The 20,465-nt window shown below is 33.0% G+C and overlaps 2 protein-coding genes across 2 annotated transcripts; both read right to left on the minus strand.

Moving 5' to 3' along the window:
- Window positions 1-1,409: 1,409 nt before the first annotated feature.
- LOC139891943 (transcription factor MYB30-like) lies at window positions 1,410-3,078 on the minus strand. Its single transcript, XM_071874969.1, has 3 exons — window positions 2,805-3,078; window positions 2,565-2,694; window positions 1,410-2,312 (listed from the first exon to the last, which is right to left on the minus strand). The coding sequence occupies exons 1-3, from the start codon at window positions 2,935-2,937 to the stop codon at window positions 1,607-1,609; spliced, it is 969 nt and encodes a 322-aa protein (XP_071731070.1). The 5' UTR covers window positions 2,938-3,078; the 3' UTR covers window positions 1,410-1,606.
- A 1,844-nt stretch (window positions 3,079-4,922) lies between these two features.
- LOC139888887 (uncharacterized) lies at window positions 4,923-6,464 on the minus strand. Its single transcript, XM_071871869.1, has one exon. The coding sequence runs from the start codon at window positions 6,462-6,464 to the stop codon at window positions 4,923-4,925; it is 1,542 nt and encodes a 513-aa protein (XP_071727970.1).
- Window positions 6,465-20,465: the final 14,001 nt, after the last annotated feature.

Raw genomic sequence — 20,465 nt, forward strand, 5'->3', positions numbered from 1 at the left:
CTCGGAAACAGTAAACCTACCCTACTACTAAACAAATAGTCTAAGTTAACTAAACTCAAGCCTTGAACAACCGGATCACAAACCTATCAAAGAACACACTCAAATACAAAGAACCAATACAAAAAGTTCAAATCCAACGAAAACACCACAAATAAAACACAAAAACTTCCAAACCGCTCGAACACTACTTGACAACCGCATTACCTTTACCTTTACCATTACCTTTTCGAGTCTTTATAATCGGCTTAACAACCACCCCAGCAACCTACAATCGATTAAATTTCTTGCCCCCGATTTTCAATCGCATAAGATGAAATCTTTGTCGAAGAGCATCTAATCCTAATCCCGGCACAGGAGTATGGAGCAAATCTTTGATTTGAATGTTAAACAATCTTTGATGTATACATTAATTAATTTTAGTACCAATTCGGTCAAAGTAGGAAAAAAATTACATGTACCCAAATGTCACACTACAAAATCATAACTAATGATCACATAAAGTGGGTATGTAAGTTAACTAAAGATCACATAATTGTAAGTTAATGATAAAAGCTGTGTATGTATTAAAAAAATGTGTAAGGATCACTCTTTTAAATTAAAGAAGAATATTAAACGTATCTGTTATGAAACGTTTAGCATTTTCTTTAAATTAAATATATGCTTATAATTTGTAAATAACGTAATAAATTTTAGTTTAATTAACAAAATACAAAGGTTTAACCGTACCCCTACTATATGCACTTACCTACAAGATAAACAACTCTTTTAAAATTTAAAACTAGTGAAATGGCCAGTGGAATCACGAATTTTTTTAAACGAAACAGTTTAATGATATATTTTATTTATTAAGTGAATGTAAATGCTAAAGTTATTTAGTTTAATGACCCGTGAAATCACAGATTCCGACTAAGAAACTTGATAATCAAATTATTGATGTTTATAAAACGCATATAGTAAATAATGACAACGAAAGCATACCACAAATATTTTGTTTGGAACATATGATCCGAAATAATCAAAGATTTTTAAAGAGAGAATACTAAACCATTAATATGAAGGTAGGTGATATTGTTTTGAAATTTTGATTAAATAATATACAGGAGAATTTTTTTTAATTTAGAAACAGAATAACTGTTTAAGTTATTATATCTCTTTTGCATTTATTTTTCATTATTATCAATTTACCTTTAATTGTTATTAATTAAGTGTATATAATTAAGATTAATTGTTATTTATGACATCATCGTGGTGCTTTTGAATTTTTTAATTTCTTTTTGAATTTTTTTATAGTTTAAAAAATATTTATTTATCACATCATTATTTTAAAACTTTAATAGAAACTATAGATAACTTAAATTCAAATATAAATATATACAAAGCTAAAATGACTAGTATTAAATTTAATCTCATATCATGACTAACTTGACAAAATCATAACTAAACGATTGGTGTAATTCTTTTACATTCACAAAGCAACTTTAAACATATTTGAGTTCTACAACTCTCAAGTCAAATAACTAATTTAACCCCCAAAAAATAAAGGAAACATGAGTTTAAGTACCAAGAAATTTGAATTATCAAATTAAATCCTTCTAAACATAAATAATCAATTATCGAAAAAATCAGGACTTTCATCAAAAGAAAAATGAGATAATTCCTCTTTTCCTTGATCAACCACACCACCAGCAATTTCATCAAGTAACCAGTTCTCAAACATCGTGAATCGCTTACTTTCGTCTTGAAAAATACTTCCTTCGGGCGATGTGTTTGATTGCGAAAAATCCGAATTTTCTGGAGACCCAAAAGTAGATTTATCGAACCCAAAAAGCGATTCAAATGCTTCAGATAAATCAACCCCGGATGAAATCTTGCTTTCACTACTAATAGCAGCATTCACTTCATCAATGCTTGATTTTGAACATATTTTGTTGCTTTTTGGCGAGTTTTTCATAAACCCTTTAAGCAATTTAGCTATGTTATCAGTGCTAGATGGATAACTAGGTTTTGTAACTTGTGGTACAAAAAAATTAGGCTTATGATCAACTGATAAAGCATCATTTAAAGCTTGTTTTGCCATGTGAATATCAGTTTGAAGCCTCTTCTCCCATTGGCCCTTAGACATACAATGTGATGAAGACGATGAAGAAGTTGAAGATGTGAATTGATCTTTGTTATTATTGTGAACCTGAATTAGATCTTGTTCATCAGATCCCATTTGAAGCTTTTTTAGCTTCTTTTTCAGATGAGTATTCCAATAATTCTTGATATCATTATCTGTTCTTTCAGGTAGATATGATGCTATAGCTGCCCATCTGAAACCATACAAACATAATTTTATTTTATAAGATCCCTGATTTTAAAAGTAATACACTTAATTTAATTTAGCATTTTATCACCCAACCCTAAATATTTATTTATTTATTTATTAAATGTTTGTAAACTTGTCATTTTTTAATAGACACATTGGCTAACTTAGAATGTTTACATATATTAGTATAAAATAAATAGTTTTTATATCTTTATTTATCTTGATACCATAAAAAATGAAATAAAATATTAATTACTTGTTGCCAAGAAGAGCTTGAAGCTGAATAATCATTTTCTCTTCATCAGCAGTGAAATCTCCCCTTCTGATTCCAGGCCTAAGATAATTAGTCCATCTTAACCTACAACTTTTACTGCATCTTCTCAATCCTGTAAACAAATAACTATTAATTAATACATATATTTTTTTTATAAACTTTAAAAGGTACAAAAAACATATATTATTTACTTTAATTAAGGTGAATATTTAATTAACATACCAGTATTAGTAGGTACTTGGCGCCAATTACCAGGGCCATGTTGCTGAACATAAGTAACAAGCATAATATCTTCTTCTGGAGTCCATGGACCTTTCTTCACACCAAGTTTATCACAACATGGTGGCCTTCCCATTTCCTTAATTTCTTGATGTAACTAAATCTTAAAAAAGATTACCTTTTTGATAATAAATCTTTGATCTTGAAACTTTCTCTATATTTATATTAATCTTTGTGTATTTATATAAAAAAAATGAGGAATTTAAGGTGTTTTATTTGTTGGGAATATCAAAGGGATGAGAGACACTAGTGGTAAGAGTAGCTAGGTTATATCATCAAATATATAGAAAACAACAAAGAATGGTAGTGAGATGTTGACTAAAAAAGTCAAAATTAGGAGTAGTGGGGTGTGACAGCGAAAACCTAAAGAGTGCATTTACTGAAAGCTCATGCATTCATGCTGGCAGACACAGTAAGTACACAGAAGGTTAAACCTAAAGTCAGCCCATATTATGATATTTGACAGTACATGTATAATGTATGTATATGTATGTGATTATCATTCTTCGCCGTAAAAAAAAAAAAAAAAATGTATGTGATTATCATCATCATCATTATCATTATCATCATCATCATCATATATCTTTCGTTGCTCTAAAACCGCGTTTTGCATTCAATGTGGGTTTGTTTTTTCGGGACTATGCAATAAAAACCCTAATAAATTTTTTTGACTTTTTTTACTACTAGACGACTTTTTATTAACCCTGCAGAATACGGAGTACCACGTTTTTACAATTTTATATGGTTAGTTTCTAGAAGTTTAAATTATCTCACTTTGATTGTTTACATTATTTTGTTTTTTGTTGGTTTGGTTATAAGACCACTCCCAACGGTTCTCGCTCTCAACCGCCCTCAATCGTTTTCACCGAGGGCACCGTTGGTATTATGTCCGCCATCGGCCGCCCACCAAGTCACAAACCCGTTTCGTCCTGGAGAATTTCTTGAGATAGCAGAATCGAGGGCGACATCCAACAATATTTTCTCTAACGGATATAAACATAAATGTAACGGATATATTTATATTTACACTATATGTATAAGCCATATACAAAATACAAATCACATTCATCTTCTCAACTACAAATTAAAACACAAATTTTTACTCAACTAAAAATGTTGACACTTCCTCCCATAATTGTTTCATTCGACGTTTATTACAGTGATGAATTTTGTAGTGAAACTAAAAATTACGATTATATGCGTGGTTCTAAAGTTTCGTTCAGAAATATTGACGTGTGCATCTTTGGTTTAAAAGACCTGTTATCCTTTTTAAACGAAAAGGTTCCATTCGAACAGACGGAGGTATTGTATTATGAAGATGATTGTGATCCTGAATTGCCCGCTACGTATCACAGTACCGACGAATGGTGGTACGGTATAAAAGATACCGTCGATCAACGTTCAAATCGAATTTCTCTTTATTTAGTTTATGAAGATGAAGAAACTTTGGGTAGGCGTTACGTACATCACCGAAAACAACGAAGGTTACGATAAACGTGGCCGTTATATACCCTCGCAACCTTCTTACGATATCAATGGCCGTTTTTATTCAGAATCCGAATAAGAAATAGTTTTTAGTAATTTATGAATGTAATGTCTTTTGATTATGTCGTTTTTTTAAAAAAACAATAAATGTAACCGTATGGTGTTTCTTAATAAAAGTGTTGTTTAAAAATATTATTATATCAATTTAATAATATTAATAATAATAAATAAGAATAATAATAAGATCCGAGGAAGTACGTTATGGTTGCCAATGGTGTGTTAGACCACTCACAACTATGATATAATTCCTCAACTTTTTTTCAACACCACATTAACTTTCTCTCTCCACCTTCCTCATCACTTTCTCCCATGACATTCTCATAACATACAATTGTCAATCATGACATACTTCATCAAATTTTATTATTTGTTATTTTTATTTTTTTTGAAAAGCAAATCAATATAAATAATATTAAAAAAGAGAGCCGGCACAACCACAGTTTATGGAAGCACCATTACACGAAAAATACAAAAACCGAAAGAAAGCTAGGATGCAAAGGTTGCAACCCAAGCAAATTACAACTCAAAATACATATAAGGATTTACAAGCCAACAATGCCAATCGATTTTAGAGCCTTTGATCCTTGCCGAGATCCACTCAAATGATTTAACTTGAATCTCATTAAGGATCACCGCCGAGATGCAACTTTTGCCTTGAAACACCAACGAATTCCGATTCTTCCAAAGCGAGTATGCACAAATCCACTCCACAGCTTGCCAAATTTTCGAACCAAGCGAGGACATAGAATGAGCCGATTTACCACGAAGGAATTCAGAAGGACCTGGGATGTTAGCTAAGTTCCACCATTTGTACACACGGTTCCACACGTCCAAAGAGAGCTTACATTCAAACAAAACATGATCAACCGATTCGAGACCATCATCACAAACGGGGCATCGAACACTATAGAGATCGATGCCTCTTTTGTCAAGCTTGATCCGAACCGGCAATCTTTTTCTCAAAGCCCTCCGTACAAAAACCTCGAGCTTTTTGGGAACAAGATTATTTCTCAGAGTCTCATGCGTATGTTGAGTGTCACTTCGGAGCAGCTTTTCATCAATTACATGAGTTAACTTTCTAACCTCAAAAATACCATTACTAGCAAGTGCCCATTTCCACGATTCTTGACGATTAAAATCAAAAGAAAACGATCTCAAGAGATTGCATAGTTCCTGTAACTCTCCCGCTGTACGACCTGTGGGTTCTCTTATCCACTCCCACACAAAACTAACCGAAACCGATCCTAATGTTGACTGACCTGCTAGACCCGCTGTTGACTGACCTGTTGACTGGTATACATTAACCCGAGATGAATCAGCCACCGCAGATTGCACGTTATCCACCTGAGTATGACCTGTACGACCGAGACCCTCCTGAAAATCTGAAGCTGCAGCATAACCCTCTTGACCTGTTGCCGAAAGCTGCTGACCTGACCTATTATTCTGAATTTGTTGACCTGTGCGAGCAGTAATCCGACCCGAAACCATAATATCTTTGTTTACCTCGAGCCTAAATAACCTTGGGAAAATATTTTTGTAACTATCCGCCCCGCACCACACCTCGTTCCAAAATTCCGTTGAACTTCCATCGCCTATGGATTTTTTGAATGAGCTAATAAAAATAATGTTTAAATCCTCGATTTGATTGCCTGCAAAGATGATGTTGTTCCAAATACCCGAAGTCGAAAGACGAGCAAGCCCATCTCCCGACCGCAAGCCACTGTCAATTCCATAAATACTCCGAATAATTTTGGACCATAAGCAATTGGTTTCGGTTTTGAACCTCCACCACCACTTGGCCAAAAGAGCAAGATTTTTACTTTTGAACGAACCAATATTTAGACCCCCACGCCCGTAAGGTAAACAAGTAGTTACCCAATTAACCCACGGAATTTTAGACCCCGAATGATCCCCACCCCAAAAGAAATTGCGTCTCACACTCTCAAGAATTTTAAGCACACAAGGCGGAGCACGAAAGATCGTAAAGTAATACAATGGTAGATTGTTAAGCACCGATTTTAAAAGAACCAATCGACCACCAAAAGACATCGAACGCATTTTCCACTCCGAAAGTCTTTTCTTAATTTTGTTGATTACCGGGTTCCAATCCTTTACTTTCTTAATTTTGTTATTATAATAATAATAATAATAATAATAATAATAATAATAATAATAATAATAATAATAATAATAATATAATAATAATATTAGTAGTAGTAGTAGTAGTAGTAGTAGTAATAATAATAATAATAATAATAATAATAATAATAATAATAATAATAATAAAAATAATAATAATAGTATTAATAATCATAATAATAATAATAATAATAATAATAATAATAATAATAATAATAATAATAATAATAATAATAATAATAATAATAATAATAATAATAATAATAATAATAATTATTATTATTATTATTATTATTATTATTATTATTATTATTATTATTATTATTATTATTATTATTATTATTATTATTATTATTATTGTTGTTGTTGGGGGAGAATGTGGGTTAATGGGGGATTATGCTGTATGACTATACGTTAATCTTAACCTATAACAATAAGTGTTTTGATGATGACATATGCACATAACTAGAGGTGATGGTAGACATCTTGACATAAAAGCACAAGTTCACTAATCCACACTTACTCTAGCAAAAGACTAAAAGCAAAGAAAGCTTAAATTGAAAATTAGGCTTCACGGTTCGGTCCACGGTCGACCTCAGGTCAGATCGTGGAACCGTGTACCCTGGTTTGTGAAACCAGGAGTGCATGGTCGACTCCATGGTCAACCGTGGGTCGAACGCAGAAGGTTCTGTTCGAACTTTTGATCAAATTTAGTTTGACCAGTTTGGGACATCTATAATTTATGAAACTTATTTAAACATGCTTAGAATAGTTGCTCTTTCATACCCCAAGGAGTTTTGGTCACTAGATCACTAATCTTGGTTAATCACACATAATGATACCTTAACGACGATTAAGCCTTGATTAAGGGATAACACATAAGTGTTATAGGAAAATATGTATATCTAAAATGTATTTAGACATACTTAGGATGATCATCAAGTCCCAACCAAGAGTTGCTCCTTCCTTGTACATGTGTTGGACATTAATGTATACTTATATATTAATCTTGCAAATGCCACTTTGCAAGTAAAACTTACATAGTCTTGGTTCAATGCTATCACTATATGTTTAATCCTACAGTAATTAGTGATCTCTTATTAGTTATTACATGAATATTACTTTACTACTTGCTATTTATACATGAGTATTATTTGACTATGTGCTAAATGATAACTTGCTAAGTAGTTACTTAATATGTATATGTATGAATCTTGTCTTGTTATATGTTACAAGTTGAAAATCCATCAACTTATATTTAGACTACTTCAATATATGCTTATTGATGTCGAACGAGGTGTATATAAAATAGTTTATAATTTTAGCAGAAAATACTATTAAATACGATACAATTTTACACAAGATATTTATTTATTTATAGAATGGATATACTTAAACCTTGCTACAACACTTATAGGCAGTGTACCTAATCGTACAGTAGTGTAGTTTTTAGTAAGTCCGGTTCGTTCCACAGGGAAATCTTTAAACAAAGCTCAACGCTATATTAGTTTACTTTTATAAAAATACAAATATATATATAGGTAATATTATTATTATAAAGGGGGGTTTTTACCGTTTAATGACCGGTTTGTCGATTTTAAAACTTTAGTCGCAGTTAAAACCTAATGTAAAATATAAAATAAATACAAGACTTAAATTAAAGCGTAAAGTAAATAACGATAATGAAATTGTGAATAAAAATGCGATAAAATTAAATTGCGATAATTAAAAGTACGATAATTAAAAGTGCGATTAAATAAAATAACAATAAATAAAAGTGCGATAATTAGAAGTGCAATTAAATATAAAATAAAGGAAATTAAATATAAAATAAAAGAATTATGCTTATTTAAACTTCCGTAATCATGATGTTTGACGTGTTGATTTTAGTTTTATGCCCATGGGTTAATTGTCCTTTGTCCTGGATTATTCAATATGTCCGTCTGGTTTTTGTCCATAACAGTCCATCAGTCATAAATATAAATTGCAAGTGTCCTTGTCAAATTATTATTATACCCGAAGATAAATATTCCAACTAATTGGGGATTCGAATTGTAACAAGGTTTTAATACTTTGTTTAATGAATACACCAGGTTATCGACTGCGTGTAAACCAAGGTTTTACTACTTTGTTAACAATTACACCAATTACCCTTGAATGTAATTTCACCCCTGTTTTAATTATTCTAGTGGCTATTAATCCATTCCCGTATCCGGTTAAATGAACGATTATTCGTACATATAAATACCCCGCCCATCGTGTCCGATCGAGTGTATATGGTAATTTATAGGGACGCCCAATTGTAAATCTTTATATTAACATTAACAAACTTTCATTTAGTTAAACAAATATAAAGCCCATTAATAGCCCATAGTCTAGTTTCCACAAGTGTCGTTCTTTTGTCCAAACCCCAATTATGGTACAAAGCTCAATTACCCAATTTTAGTAATTAGCCCAACATCATGATTACTTCGTTTTAAACAAGCATAATAATAACTTAGCTACGAGACATTAATGTAAAAAGGTTGAACATAACTTACAATGATTAAAAATAGCGTAGCGTTACACGGACAGAATTTCGACTTACACCCTTACAACATTCGCTAACATACCCTTATTATTAGAATTATAATTAAAATTAAAATATAAATTATAAATATAAATATATATTACGTATATATTGAGAGAGATTGAGAAAAAAGGATGTAAAATTCGATCAGAATTCGGTTGGCTTTATAGCCAGAAGTGAATTTTGGGGCTCCGCGACTCGCGGCAAAATACCCTTAAAACTCCGCGAGTCGCGGAGAGGTATTTACAGTTTACACCCTTGGAGTTTCCTGCTGCCGACGGTTTTAAATATATATATATAATATATATATAATTAATATAATTAATTATATATTATATTATATTTATATATATAGTTAACTTGTAATTTTTAGTCCGTTGCGTCGAGCGTTAAGAATTGACTCTGGTCCCGGTTCCGGATTTTCGAACGTCCTCGCGTACAATTTAATATCTTGTACTTTGCGTTTTGAATCTTGTACTCTTGTGATTTTGAGACGTTTCTTATCAATAATTGGAACCTTTTTGATTGTCTTTTGTTCTTTTGAGCTTTTTGGTCGTTTGCGTCTTCAATTCGTCGAATCTGTCTTTTGTCTTCACCTTTTATTATTTAAACGAATATCACTTGTAAATAGAACAATTGCAACTAAAAGCTTGTCTTTCTTGAGGAATAATGCTATGAAATATATGTTCGTTTTTAGCATTATCAAATATTCCCACACTTGAGCGTTGCTTGTCCTCAAGCAATATTGTCTTGAAATACTAGAATCACTTCTTTATTCTTCACACTTTGTACATCAGTGATTTCTATATGGCGGTATAAACAATGGTAGTAACGATATGGTTTACAGTCCCACATGACTATAAAAATTTAGATCCATTAAGGAAATTGGATCTTTATGAAAACATTTGATCTTTTGAAATCTAGTTTTTACCCTAGATAAGTTTTTCGGGATAACCCTTTACCGGTGTTTGCAAAATATTTTTGTGGGTTTTGTGGGTTTCAGATTTGAAAATTTTAGCTCAAAACTTGCGGTTTTGTGTCACCCACTTGCTAACCTTGTATTTGGAAAGCAACACGTCCAGTTTACTTGTTCCGTATATTACCTTTCGGCAAACTACCGTCCGGTTGTAAAGGAAAGCGTTGAACAAGCAACTGTTTAAGGCAATGTCCCGTGACATGCTTTTGATTATGGTCTATAACGTGTCGGACGCAATTACTATCCTTGGTAGGAGCAATAGTAAAGCTCATCCTATGATTTTTCGGTCTGGCACAAGGTTCTGTCTTTGACCATGTTATGCAACCACCGTTCTTACGGTTGACACCCGATTTAGTTCAGGTGACCTAATGAATTCCAGGTGAATTCCTAGGATTTTACGTTCAATGGTAATGAACGCATTGAAAATAGGGTTTTCAGAAAACAAATCGGTTTATAATTTTGATCAAAATATTTTCTCGTTTAAGCTCGAGTTTAGATATCATTGAATTCCATGAGTTTGTAATTCTCAATCTTTAAGGTCAATCTCTAGGATTGAGTAATATCAGTCTTAAAAGCTGATTTTTAATCTTTAAGGAGATTATCCTTTCTGGGGATCTGATTCATTAGTCTTATCCAGCTAATTTGCATGGTGCCCCCCCATTGTACGAGATAAATCCTTCTCATGGTTAGGATAAATCTGACCACTTGGCGACCCTGTTTAATGCTGAGGTCCGTGGATTTCCTGCTGATTTTAGTGATGACTTTTCTAGATTTTTCGTCAACCTACAGCTGGTCTGAACGACAACTTCATGACCTAAATCAAGAAGCGCGTGTCTTTTTCGGAAGACTTTACTTCCTTTTAATGATGGAATTGATTCATCGTGTAGATCCATCTCTTCTTTTCTTTCATCGGGTAAAACAGTTTAGTTTAGTCCAAAGCAAAAGTATTTTCAGTTATTTGTTACAGATATATGTGACATATGTTTAAAATAATTTGGTAAATTTTCCCACACTTGGCTTTTTATTTTTCTTTTTATCGTCCTCTATTCCATTTTAAATGAATTTTAACATTTTAGTTTGTTTCTCAATTTATGTCCTTTCCGAGGTAACAATAATTTCGGTGTTAAAACCTAGTTTTATCGTTCATAAATGTGTATAAACATGATTTTAATTCATTTAATTGAAAATTTTGAAAAATTTTACTAGAATTGGGTAGTCAGTATATAAGACTAGGGCTGTTCTTTTTTATCAGAGAGCACTAGATTCTAATACAACTACTGCTTTACTAGTATTTTTAATGGTAACCAAGTGTTTAATATAAAAATTTTAAAATCCGAAAGAATTTAATCCCTTCCCACACTTAAGATCTTGCAATGCCCTCATTTGCAAGAAATCAGTAACAATTTAAATTATTGAGGGTGATTTGTGTGAAAATGATTAAATTTTTACCAAAGTTTCCAAATATATTGGCGTTTGTTTGCTGAATGATAAATGGTGCACATCATTTGTTCATTCCGTCTTGTTGTTATTTCACATACATGTTGCATCATTGTCGTCAAAATTACTTGCTTTTGCTGAACTTAATGCCAGTCTTTGAAAACGCGTTGTTTTACCCTGTTGTGTACATAAGATAAACTGCAAACATATATACATATTTTTGAAGTTTGGTTTATTACCCCACATTCAAAAATTATTAAAATCTAAGAATAAAAGTTAGAAATTATAAAAATGATTACAATATAAACTAAAAATATTAAATATATCAATAATTACAAATTACAAAATAATAAAAAAATAATAAGTAAACTAAGGATGATATTGGTACCAATAGGGGTTCCACGCATAACCATAAGTGCTATAGAATGCTTCGGCAGGGTCATACGTAGGATATGGTGGCTGCATCTCTATCGACCAAGGAGGGAAGACGGGTTTCGGTGTAGGAATATAGTTTCTACCTATATGTTGGCAATGCGCTATGATCTGGTTCTGATGAACTTGCCAATCTTCAAATGCTCTCTGTCTAGCATTTTCGTATTCCTGAGAAGCTATAAACCTATGAATTTCTTGCCCCCCTCCTACATTACCTTGTTCCTGGTTTCTCTCTACCTGTGGATGTCTACCATTGTATCGTACTGCGGCGTTATTTCGCCGCTTCAACACTTTCGCACCATGGTATACATTTAAACCTATAGTGTCACGGGGTTCCGGCTCTTCTACTAATAATCCCCCCCGACTTATATCCACACCGAGATATTCACCAATCAAAGTAATAAAAATACCACCTCCTATTATGCTATGTGGACGCATCCCTCGAACCATAGCTGATAAATAATAACCCACACAATATGGTATACTTACAGCGCTGTGTGGGTCTCGAATACACATATGGTAAAACAAATCTTGTTCATTTACCTTTTCTTTGTTTTTACCCCTTTGTGTAATCGAATTAGCTAAAAACCTATGTATTACTCTTAATTCGGCTCTATCTATATCCAAATAAGAGTAGTTTCCCCCTTTAAAACGGTGATGGCTTGTCATTTGACTCCACACACCGTGTGTATCAAAATTCTCATCTATTTTCCTACCGTTTAGTATCAATCCTCTACAATCGGCAGACGCTAATTCCTCAGGCGTATATATACGTAAAGCCTGAGCCATGTCCAGTAAAGACATGTGGCGCATCGAACCGCCTAACAAAAATCTAATAAAAGAACGATCGGTTAAACTAGCTACCCGATCATTCAACTCTATACTACATAACAACTCTTCACACCATACTTTATATACAGGTCTGCATATGGTGAATAAACATATCCAGTCATTAAAAGAAGAATTACCATACCTCTGTACCAGTAATTCCCTAATTGGCCCGGCCAATTCTACAGCTTCTAAGGGTCCCCATTCTATGACCCTTGGTACCTCAACAACCTTGGAATGAAGAGTATGCAAACCCCGTTGATATTTTGGATAATCTATCCAAAGTCTGTCAAATCGCAGGTTCGGGTGCAACTGTTCCAAGTGCATATCTGAAAAGGTCATGACTGGATGAGGTACATCCTGCTTGTAGTAGTTATCTACCTCCTGTTGTTCCAAGTTCTCAGCAGGAGCATGACGGGCTTGGGATGAAGATTCACCCCTTTCATTCTGCAAAACACATCAAACACAAATTTTGTGCATCCAAATATGCATTAGTGTCAGCAAAATCATCAATCAAAATAATTACAATGACATTATTAATTTATATCAAACTTAAGCTTATTTTCACATTTTTTATCAAATCTACACTTTTTCAAATAAGCATATACGAAAATTTTCGCCAAGTTCATAAGCATTCAACTCAAATAACATGTCAAAATAATCATTATTAGCAAATAAACAAGTCTCAAATGGCATTATCTTTCAAAAATCAAGTTCATGAATTTTGGACTTGAAAAAGTCCACTTTAATTCTCAAAATCATGTTTAGGCTCAAAGTTTGGATCATTTAACTACCTAGACATGTTACACTACTCAATTTAGCAACAATTCATGACAAAAATCGGCCATAACCTGTTTATATCAAAAAGCCCCAAATTTGCTCAAGAACACAAACCCTAGATTCTAAAGATTTTGAAGTTTTTGGCTTCAAATGATGTTAACAAGCATCAATCTAGGTTATACATGCATAATATACTAACAATTTAACACTAATTACACTAAAAATTAACAAAATTCAAATTATGAAAATATGCTCAAGAACACACTAAAATTCGGATTTAAAGGTGATTTGGGGTGTAATTGTACCTGTTTTCTTGAGTAATTCTTAGATAAGATCCTCCTCAACATGATTGTAGTGAAAAATTTGAAGATTAACGGTGAAAAATCGAGTTTTTGGGATGATTTTCGTGGGTTTTCTCGGGTTTTTTCGAAGTGCAGTATGTGTGTGTGTGTTATTCTGTTCCAGCTCGTTCCTTTTATTTTTTTTTTCTGTATTTTTGTCCCTCCGCGAGTCGCGGAGGTTTTCACTTAAAACTCCGCGAGTCGCGGAGTTTACCCTTTTTTTTTTTTTTTTTTTTTTTTTTTTTTTTAACTTATAAAACAATTAAGAAATTAATTTTAAAATTTTGTTTCCCTTGTTATTTAGGACGAGGTCGTTTCGGATCGATGTCCTAGTCCGTCCCTCGACAAAATTTTAAAATTTGTCTTTTTGTAGCGATTGTTTTAAAAGCTAAGATTTTTGGGTTTTTTCAATGTTTTTGGCATACTTTAAATCAATAAGATTAAAAATAATGATAATAAAAGTTCTCGTCCCTCCCTCGGGTAAAGCAATTTCGGTTCAAAGACCTAGTCTTCAACTTACGACGAATTTTAAAAATCATATTTTTAACTTAATGAGATAAAGTAAATTTTTGTTTTTTAAATTCACACAACATAAATATAAAATTCATAATTAATATTAAAAATTAAAAATTCATACCAAACTTAAAATTTGAAATGCATAAAATTAAAATTTCATATTTTAAAAATTAAAAATTCACACCAAACTTAATTTAAAAATTCATATTATAAATTCATACCAAACTTATATTAATTTTTTAAATATTTACAATTTTAAATATATTGTTTTTATAAAGTTTACAATATTAAATTAAGGTTTAAATATTAATTTTAAAAACATGGTAAAAATAAATTAAAAATCTTTTTGTCTTTTTATCCCACTTTTATCAATCAAATATTATCAAAAATATGCGCCCCTCTTTTCGGTAAAGTAATTTCGGTTCCAAGACCTAATTTAACTCATGACGAATTTTTGAAATATTTTGGGTTGATTGTTTAAAGATATTTATACCTTAAGAATAAACGTTAAATTTCGCAGTGATGTAATAAATTTTTGAATGATATCAATAATTTCGGTCGCCAAACCTAATTTTATTTAATACCAATTTAATACTTTTTAGCGAACAAATTAGCGTTTATTATCAAAAGGTTAAAAATAAAAATAAAAATAAAAACTGTACAGACATACCTGTGAAATAGATTTCTTAGTTATATGATCTATTATATTCATAAGATAGTCGGTTTAATTGGTCTTCCATGGCTGCATAGGCGTAACCTCGAGCATTCATTGTCTTTTCTTCTAAACACATGAACGGTCCTTCTCTGCATAAAGTAACAAATTCGGTATTTGAATAGGTTTGATTATTTGAACATTTACCTCCATGTGACCATTTTCCGCATTTGTGACATTTTTCTAGGTGTCGTCCATTCTTTCTCTGATTACTGATACTATTTCACTCGGGAGTATGTCATTATTACGTTTAGCGATCAAAGCGTGTAGCATTAGACCATGGTTTAGTTCACAGGCAGTCTTCATTTCGTAAAAACCTAAAAAAAATAAAAATTCAGAATGGGGGGAGAAGACTAGTTCTTTAGGGTCTGCTAGGGAAAGACCATACGTGTTCCATTTTCGAGAATTACACGAAAACAGACAATCTAACTCTAACAGAAATATATATTATCCTTTAAAGACTTGATTCTCCCCATACTTAGTTAGCTGTGGTATTGAAATTGTGATTAACTTCGTTGTCGACTTCCATCGGACCCTGTATGTAATGTTTAACTCTGTGACCATTAACTTTAAATTCAATCCCATTTGAATTTATTAATTCTATCGTTCCGTATGGGAAAACTCTTTTGACTATGAATGGTCCAGACCATCTTGATTTCAATTTTCCAGGAAATAGCTTGAATCGTGAATTGAAAAGAAGAACTCTGTCTCCTTCTTTAAATTCTTTTGAACTTCTGATTCTTTTATCATGCCATTTCTTCATTCTTTCTTTATAGATTAACGAATTCTCGTATGCTTCATGTCTTAATTCTTCTAATTCGTTTAGTTGACTTAATCGTAGACGTCCGGCTTCATGTAAATCAAGATTACATGTCTTCAAAGCCCAAAATGCTTTGTGTTCAATTTCTACTGGAAGATGACATGCTTTTCCATAAACAAGTCTAAAAGGTGTGGTTCCAATTGGAGTTTTGTAGGCTGTTCTAAAAGCCCAGAGTGCATCCTCCAATTTAATGGACCATTCCTTCGGATTTGATCCTACGGTTTTCTCTAGAATACGTTTTAAAGCTCGGTTGGTATTTTCAACTTGTCCACTTGTTTGTGGATGATATGCGGTGGAGATTTTATGAGTTACTCCATATCTTTTAAGAACTTTCTCAAGTTGATTATTACAAAAATGAGTACCCCGATCACTTATTAAAGCTTTCGGTGTTCCAAACCTTGCAAAAAGACGTTTTAAAAAGTTTACTACAACTCGTGCATCGTTAGTTGGGAGAGCTTGTGCTTCCGCCCATTTAGATACATAATCAATGGCTACGAGTATATATAGATTATTATGAGATTTTGGAAATGGACCCATAAAGTCAATACCCCAAATGTCAAATACTTCACATACTTGGATGACATTTTGTGGCATTTCATCACGTTGACTTATTTTTCCGGCCCTTTGACATGCATCACAGGATTTGCAAAGAAGGTGTGCGTCTTTGTAAATTGTAGGCCAATAGAATCCAGCTTCATAAACTTTTCTTGCTGTTAGTTGAGGCCCATAATGCCCTCCTGTTGGTCCTGTGTGACAATGGTTTAAAATTTTACTAGCTTCATCTCCAAATACACATCGGCGTATTATTCCATCGGGACAACTTTTAAACAGATGTGGATCTTCCCAGAAATAGTGTTTTATATCACTGAAGAATTTCTTTCGTCTTTGGTACGATAATCCTTTTTCAAGGAATCCACAAACTAAGTAGTTTGCATAGTCTGCAAACCATGGGATTTCTTTATAATCTATCTTCAATAGATATTCATCAGGAAAGTTGTCTTGTATGGCCGATTCATTCAGAACTTCTAATTCGGGATTTTCAAGACGAGAAAGATGATCAGCGGCGAGATTTTCTGCTCCTCTTTTATCTCGGATTTCAATATCAAACTCTTGTAAGAGTAAGATCCATCGGATTAATCTTGGTTTAGCATCTTGTTTTGAAAATAGGTATCTAAGAGCAGAATGGTCGGTATAGACCACCGTTTTTGCTAGAACGAGATATGATCGAAATTTGTCAAAAGCAAAGACAATAGCAAGGAGTTCTTTTTCAGTAGTTGTATAGTTCGTTTGTGCTCCTTGTAATGTCTTACTAGCATAATATATAGGTTGAAATCGTTTTTCAATCCTTTGTCCTAAAACGGCTCCCATTGCAAAATCACTTGCATCGCACATTAGTTCAAATGGTAGATTCCAATTTGGTGTTATCATGATCGGTGCATTAGTGAGTTTTTCTTTAAGAATATTAAAAGATTTGATACATTCATCTGAAAAGATGAATGGCGCATCCTTTTCTAGGAGTTTATTCATAGGAGTGGCAATTTTAGAAAAATCTTTTATGAAACGTCGGTAAAAACCGGCATGCCCTAGAAAACTCCTAACTCCTCTAACATTTGTGGGATGTGGAAGTTTAGCAATTACATCTACTTTAGCTCTATCCACTTCAATTCCTTCTTTTGAAATTTTATGTCCAAGAACGATGCCTTCTTTAACCATAAAATGGCATTTCTCCCAATTAAGCACTAGATTTGATTTTTCGCATCTAATTAGCATTCGTTCCAGATTAACTAGACATGATTTAAATGTATCACCGAAGACTGAAAAGTCATCCATGAATACTTCCATACATTCTTCTATCATGTCGTGAAAAATCGCCATCATACACCTTTGAAAGGTTGCAGGGGCGTTACAAAGTCCAAATGGCATGCGTTTGTAAGCAAAAGTACCATAAGGGCACGTGAATGTGGTTTTCTCTTGGTCTTCGGGTGCTATTGGAATTTGAAAATATCCGGAAAATCCATCTAGAAAACAATAGTAACTATTTCCGGCTAATCTTTCCAACATTTGATCTATGAAAGGTAAGGGAAAGTGATCTTTTCTGGTGGCATCATTTAATTTTCTATAATCAATACATACACGCCATCCTGTTATAGTCCTAGTAGGAATAAGCTCATTTTTCTCATTTGTGATAACAGTCATGCCACCCTTCTTAGGCACGCATTGAACTGGGCTTACCCATGGACTATCAGAAATTGGATATATCAAACCTGCATCTAGCAGTTTAATAATCTCTTTCTTAACTACATCTTGCATATTAGGATTTAGTCTTCGTTGACGTTGCACATACGTTTTATGACCTTCTTCCATAAGAATTTTATGTGTGCAATACGAAGGACTTATTCCTTTAATATCATGAATCTTCCATGCAATGGCTGGTTTATGAGCTTTCAACACAGAAATGAGTTGTGATTTCTCATTTTCAGTAAGAGAAGACGATATTATTACAGGTAATTCAGATTCACCATGTAAATAAGCGTATTCCAAATGGTTTGGAAGTGGCTTTAACTCTAATTTTGGAGGTTCTTCTATCGATGATTTATATCGATATCTGTCTTCTTCTTTTAGCATTTGAATTTCTTCTGTTGTTGGTTCATATCCATTGGCTATAAGTGTAGCTAACATTTCAGCTTCTTCAATTGGTTCATTTCCTTCTCCTAAAGAACATTCTCCTGTTCCTTGTAATTCTGGAAATTCTTCTAATAATTCTGCATGTGCATCTATAGTTTGAATATAATAACATGTATCATCTGCAGATTGTGGTTGTTGCATGGCTCTATCAACTGAAAAGGTAACACTCTCATCCTCTATACTTAGGGTCAGTTTCTTACCGAACACGTCTATCATTGCTTTAGCCGTGTTTAAGAATGGTCTTCCTAATATGAGAGGAACTTGAGAATCTTCTTCCATGTCCAAAACAACAAAATCTACTGGAAATACTAAAGTACCAACTTTAACTAGCATGTTCTCCATTATCCCTCTAGGATATTTTATTGATCTATCGGCTAGTTGTATGCTTATTCTTGTTGGTTTCAATTCTCCAAGGTCTAGTTTAGCGTATAGTGAATACGGCATTAGATTTATACTAGCACCTAAATCTGCTAATGCTTCTATTGAACTAAGGCTACCCAGAAAACATGGAATTGTGAAACTTCCTGGATCAGATAGTTTTTCTGGTATCTTATTCAACAGCACTGCTGAACAATTAGCATTCATAGTAACAGCCGAGAGTTCTTCCATTTTCTTTCTATTCGTGATTAGATCTTTCAAGAATTTAGCATATCTTGGCATTCCTGAAATCACATCAATGAAAGGAAGATTTACATTTATCTGTTTAAACATATCCAAAAATTTGGATTGCTCGGCTTCAAGTTTCTCTTTCTTCATTTTACTCGGATAAGGAAGTGGTGGTTGGTATGGTTTAACATAAGGTTTATCCTTAGCTGTGTTATCTTCATTAACCTTTTCAACTACCGGTTCTTTTTCCTTATCTTGATCAGGTTGTGGTTCTTGTGGAGTAGGAATAGTTTCATCAGAAGTTACAGGTATTTCAGGTGTTTTAAGTGTTGTACCACTTCTTGTGGTAATAGCTTTAGCTGTTTCATTCCGGGGGTTAGCGTTTGTATCACTTGGTAGACTTCCCGGTTTTCTTTCACCTATTAACCTTGCTAGGTTGCTCACTTCTTGTTCCAGATTTTGAATAGAAGCTTGTTGATTTCTAAATGCTTGAGCATTTTGTTCATTTGTTTGTTTTTGAGATGTGAAAAACTGCGTTTGAGTTTCAACTAGCTTCGTCATCATATCTTCTAAATTCGGCTTTTTATCATCGGTTTGTTGTGGTGGTTTGTTTTGAAAATTCGGTCTTTGCTGATTGTAAGTATTATTGGATACTTGTTGATTGCTAGGACCTTGTTGGTTGTTGTATGGAATATTTCGGTTATAATTCTGGTTTTGATTGTAAATCGGTCTTGGCGGTTGATAATTATTCTGATAATTATTTCCAGGCCTTTGGTTTATGTATGAAATATTCTCTCTTTGTTCCATTGTTAATTCAATACTGAGACAATCTTTTGTCAAATGTGGTCCTCCACACTGCTCACAACTAATTCGTATAGCATGAATATCTTTAGTCATCTTTTCCATTCGTCTCTCGAAAGCATCTATCTTTGCGGAAATGGAATCTAAGTCATGGCTAGAATCGGCTCTAGCTGCTTTAGATGATCTAATGATATCTTTTTCTTGGTGCCACTCATGTGAGTGGGAAGCAGTGTTATCAATAATTTTGTAAGCATCAGTTTCGGTTTTCTTCATAATAGAACCACCAGCTGCTATATCTATGTCTTTTCTTGTAGTGATGTCGCATCCTCGGTAAAATATTTGTACTATTTGACAGGTGTCTAAACCATGTTGCGGACATCCTCTTAACAACTTTCCATATCTTGTCCACGCCTCATA

This window comes from Rutidosis leptorrhynchoides, chromosome 2, assembly GCF_046630445.1.
Source record: "Rutidosis leptorrhynchoides isolate AG116_Rl617_1_P2 chromosome 2, CSIRO_AGI_Rlap_v1, whole genome shotgun sequence".
Classification (NCBI taxonomy): domain Eukaryota; kingdom Viridiplantae; phylum Streptophyta; class Magnoliopsida; order Asterales; family Asteraceae; genus Rutidosis; species Rutidosis leptorrhynchoides.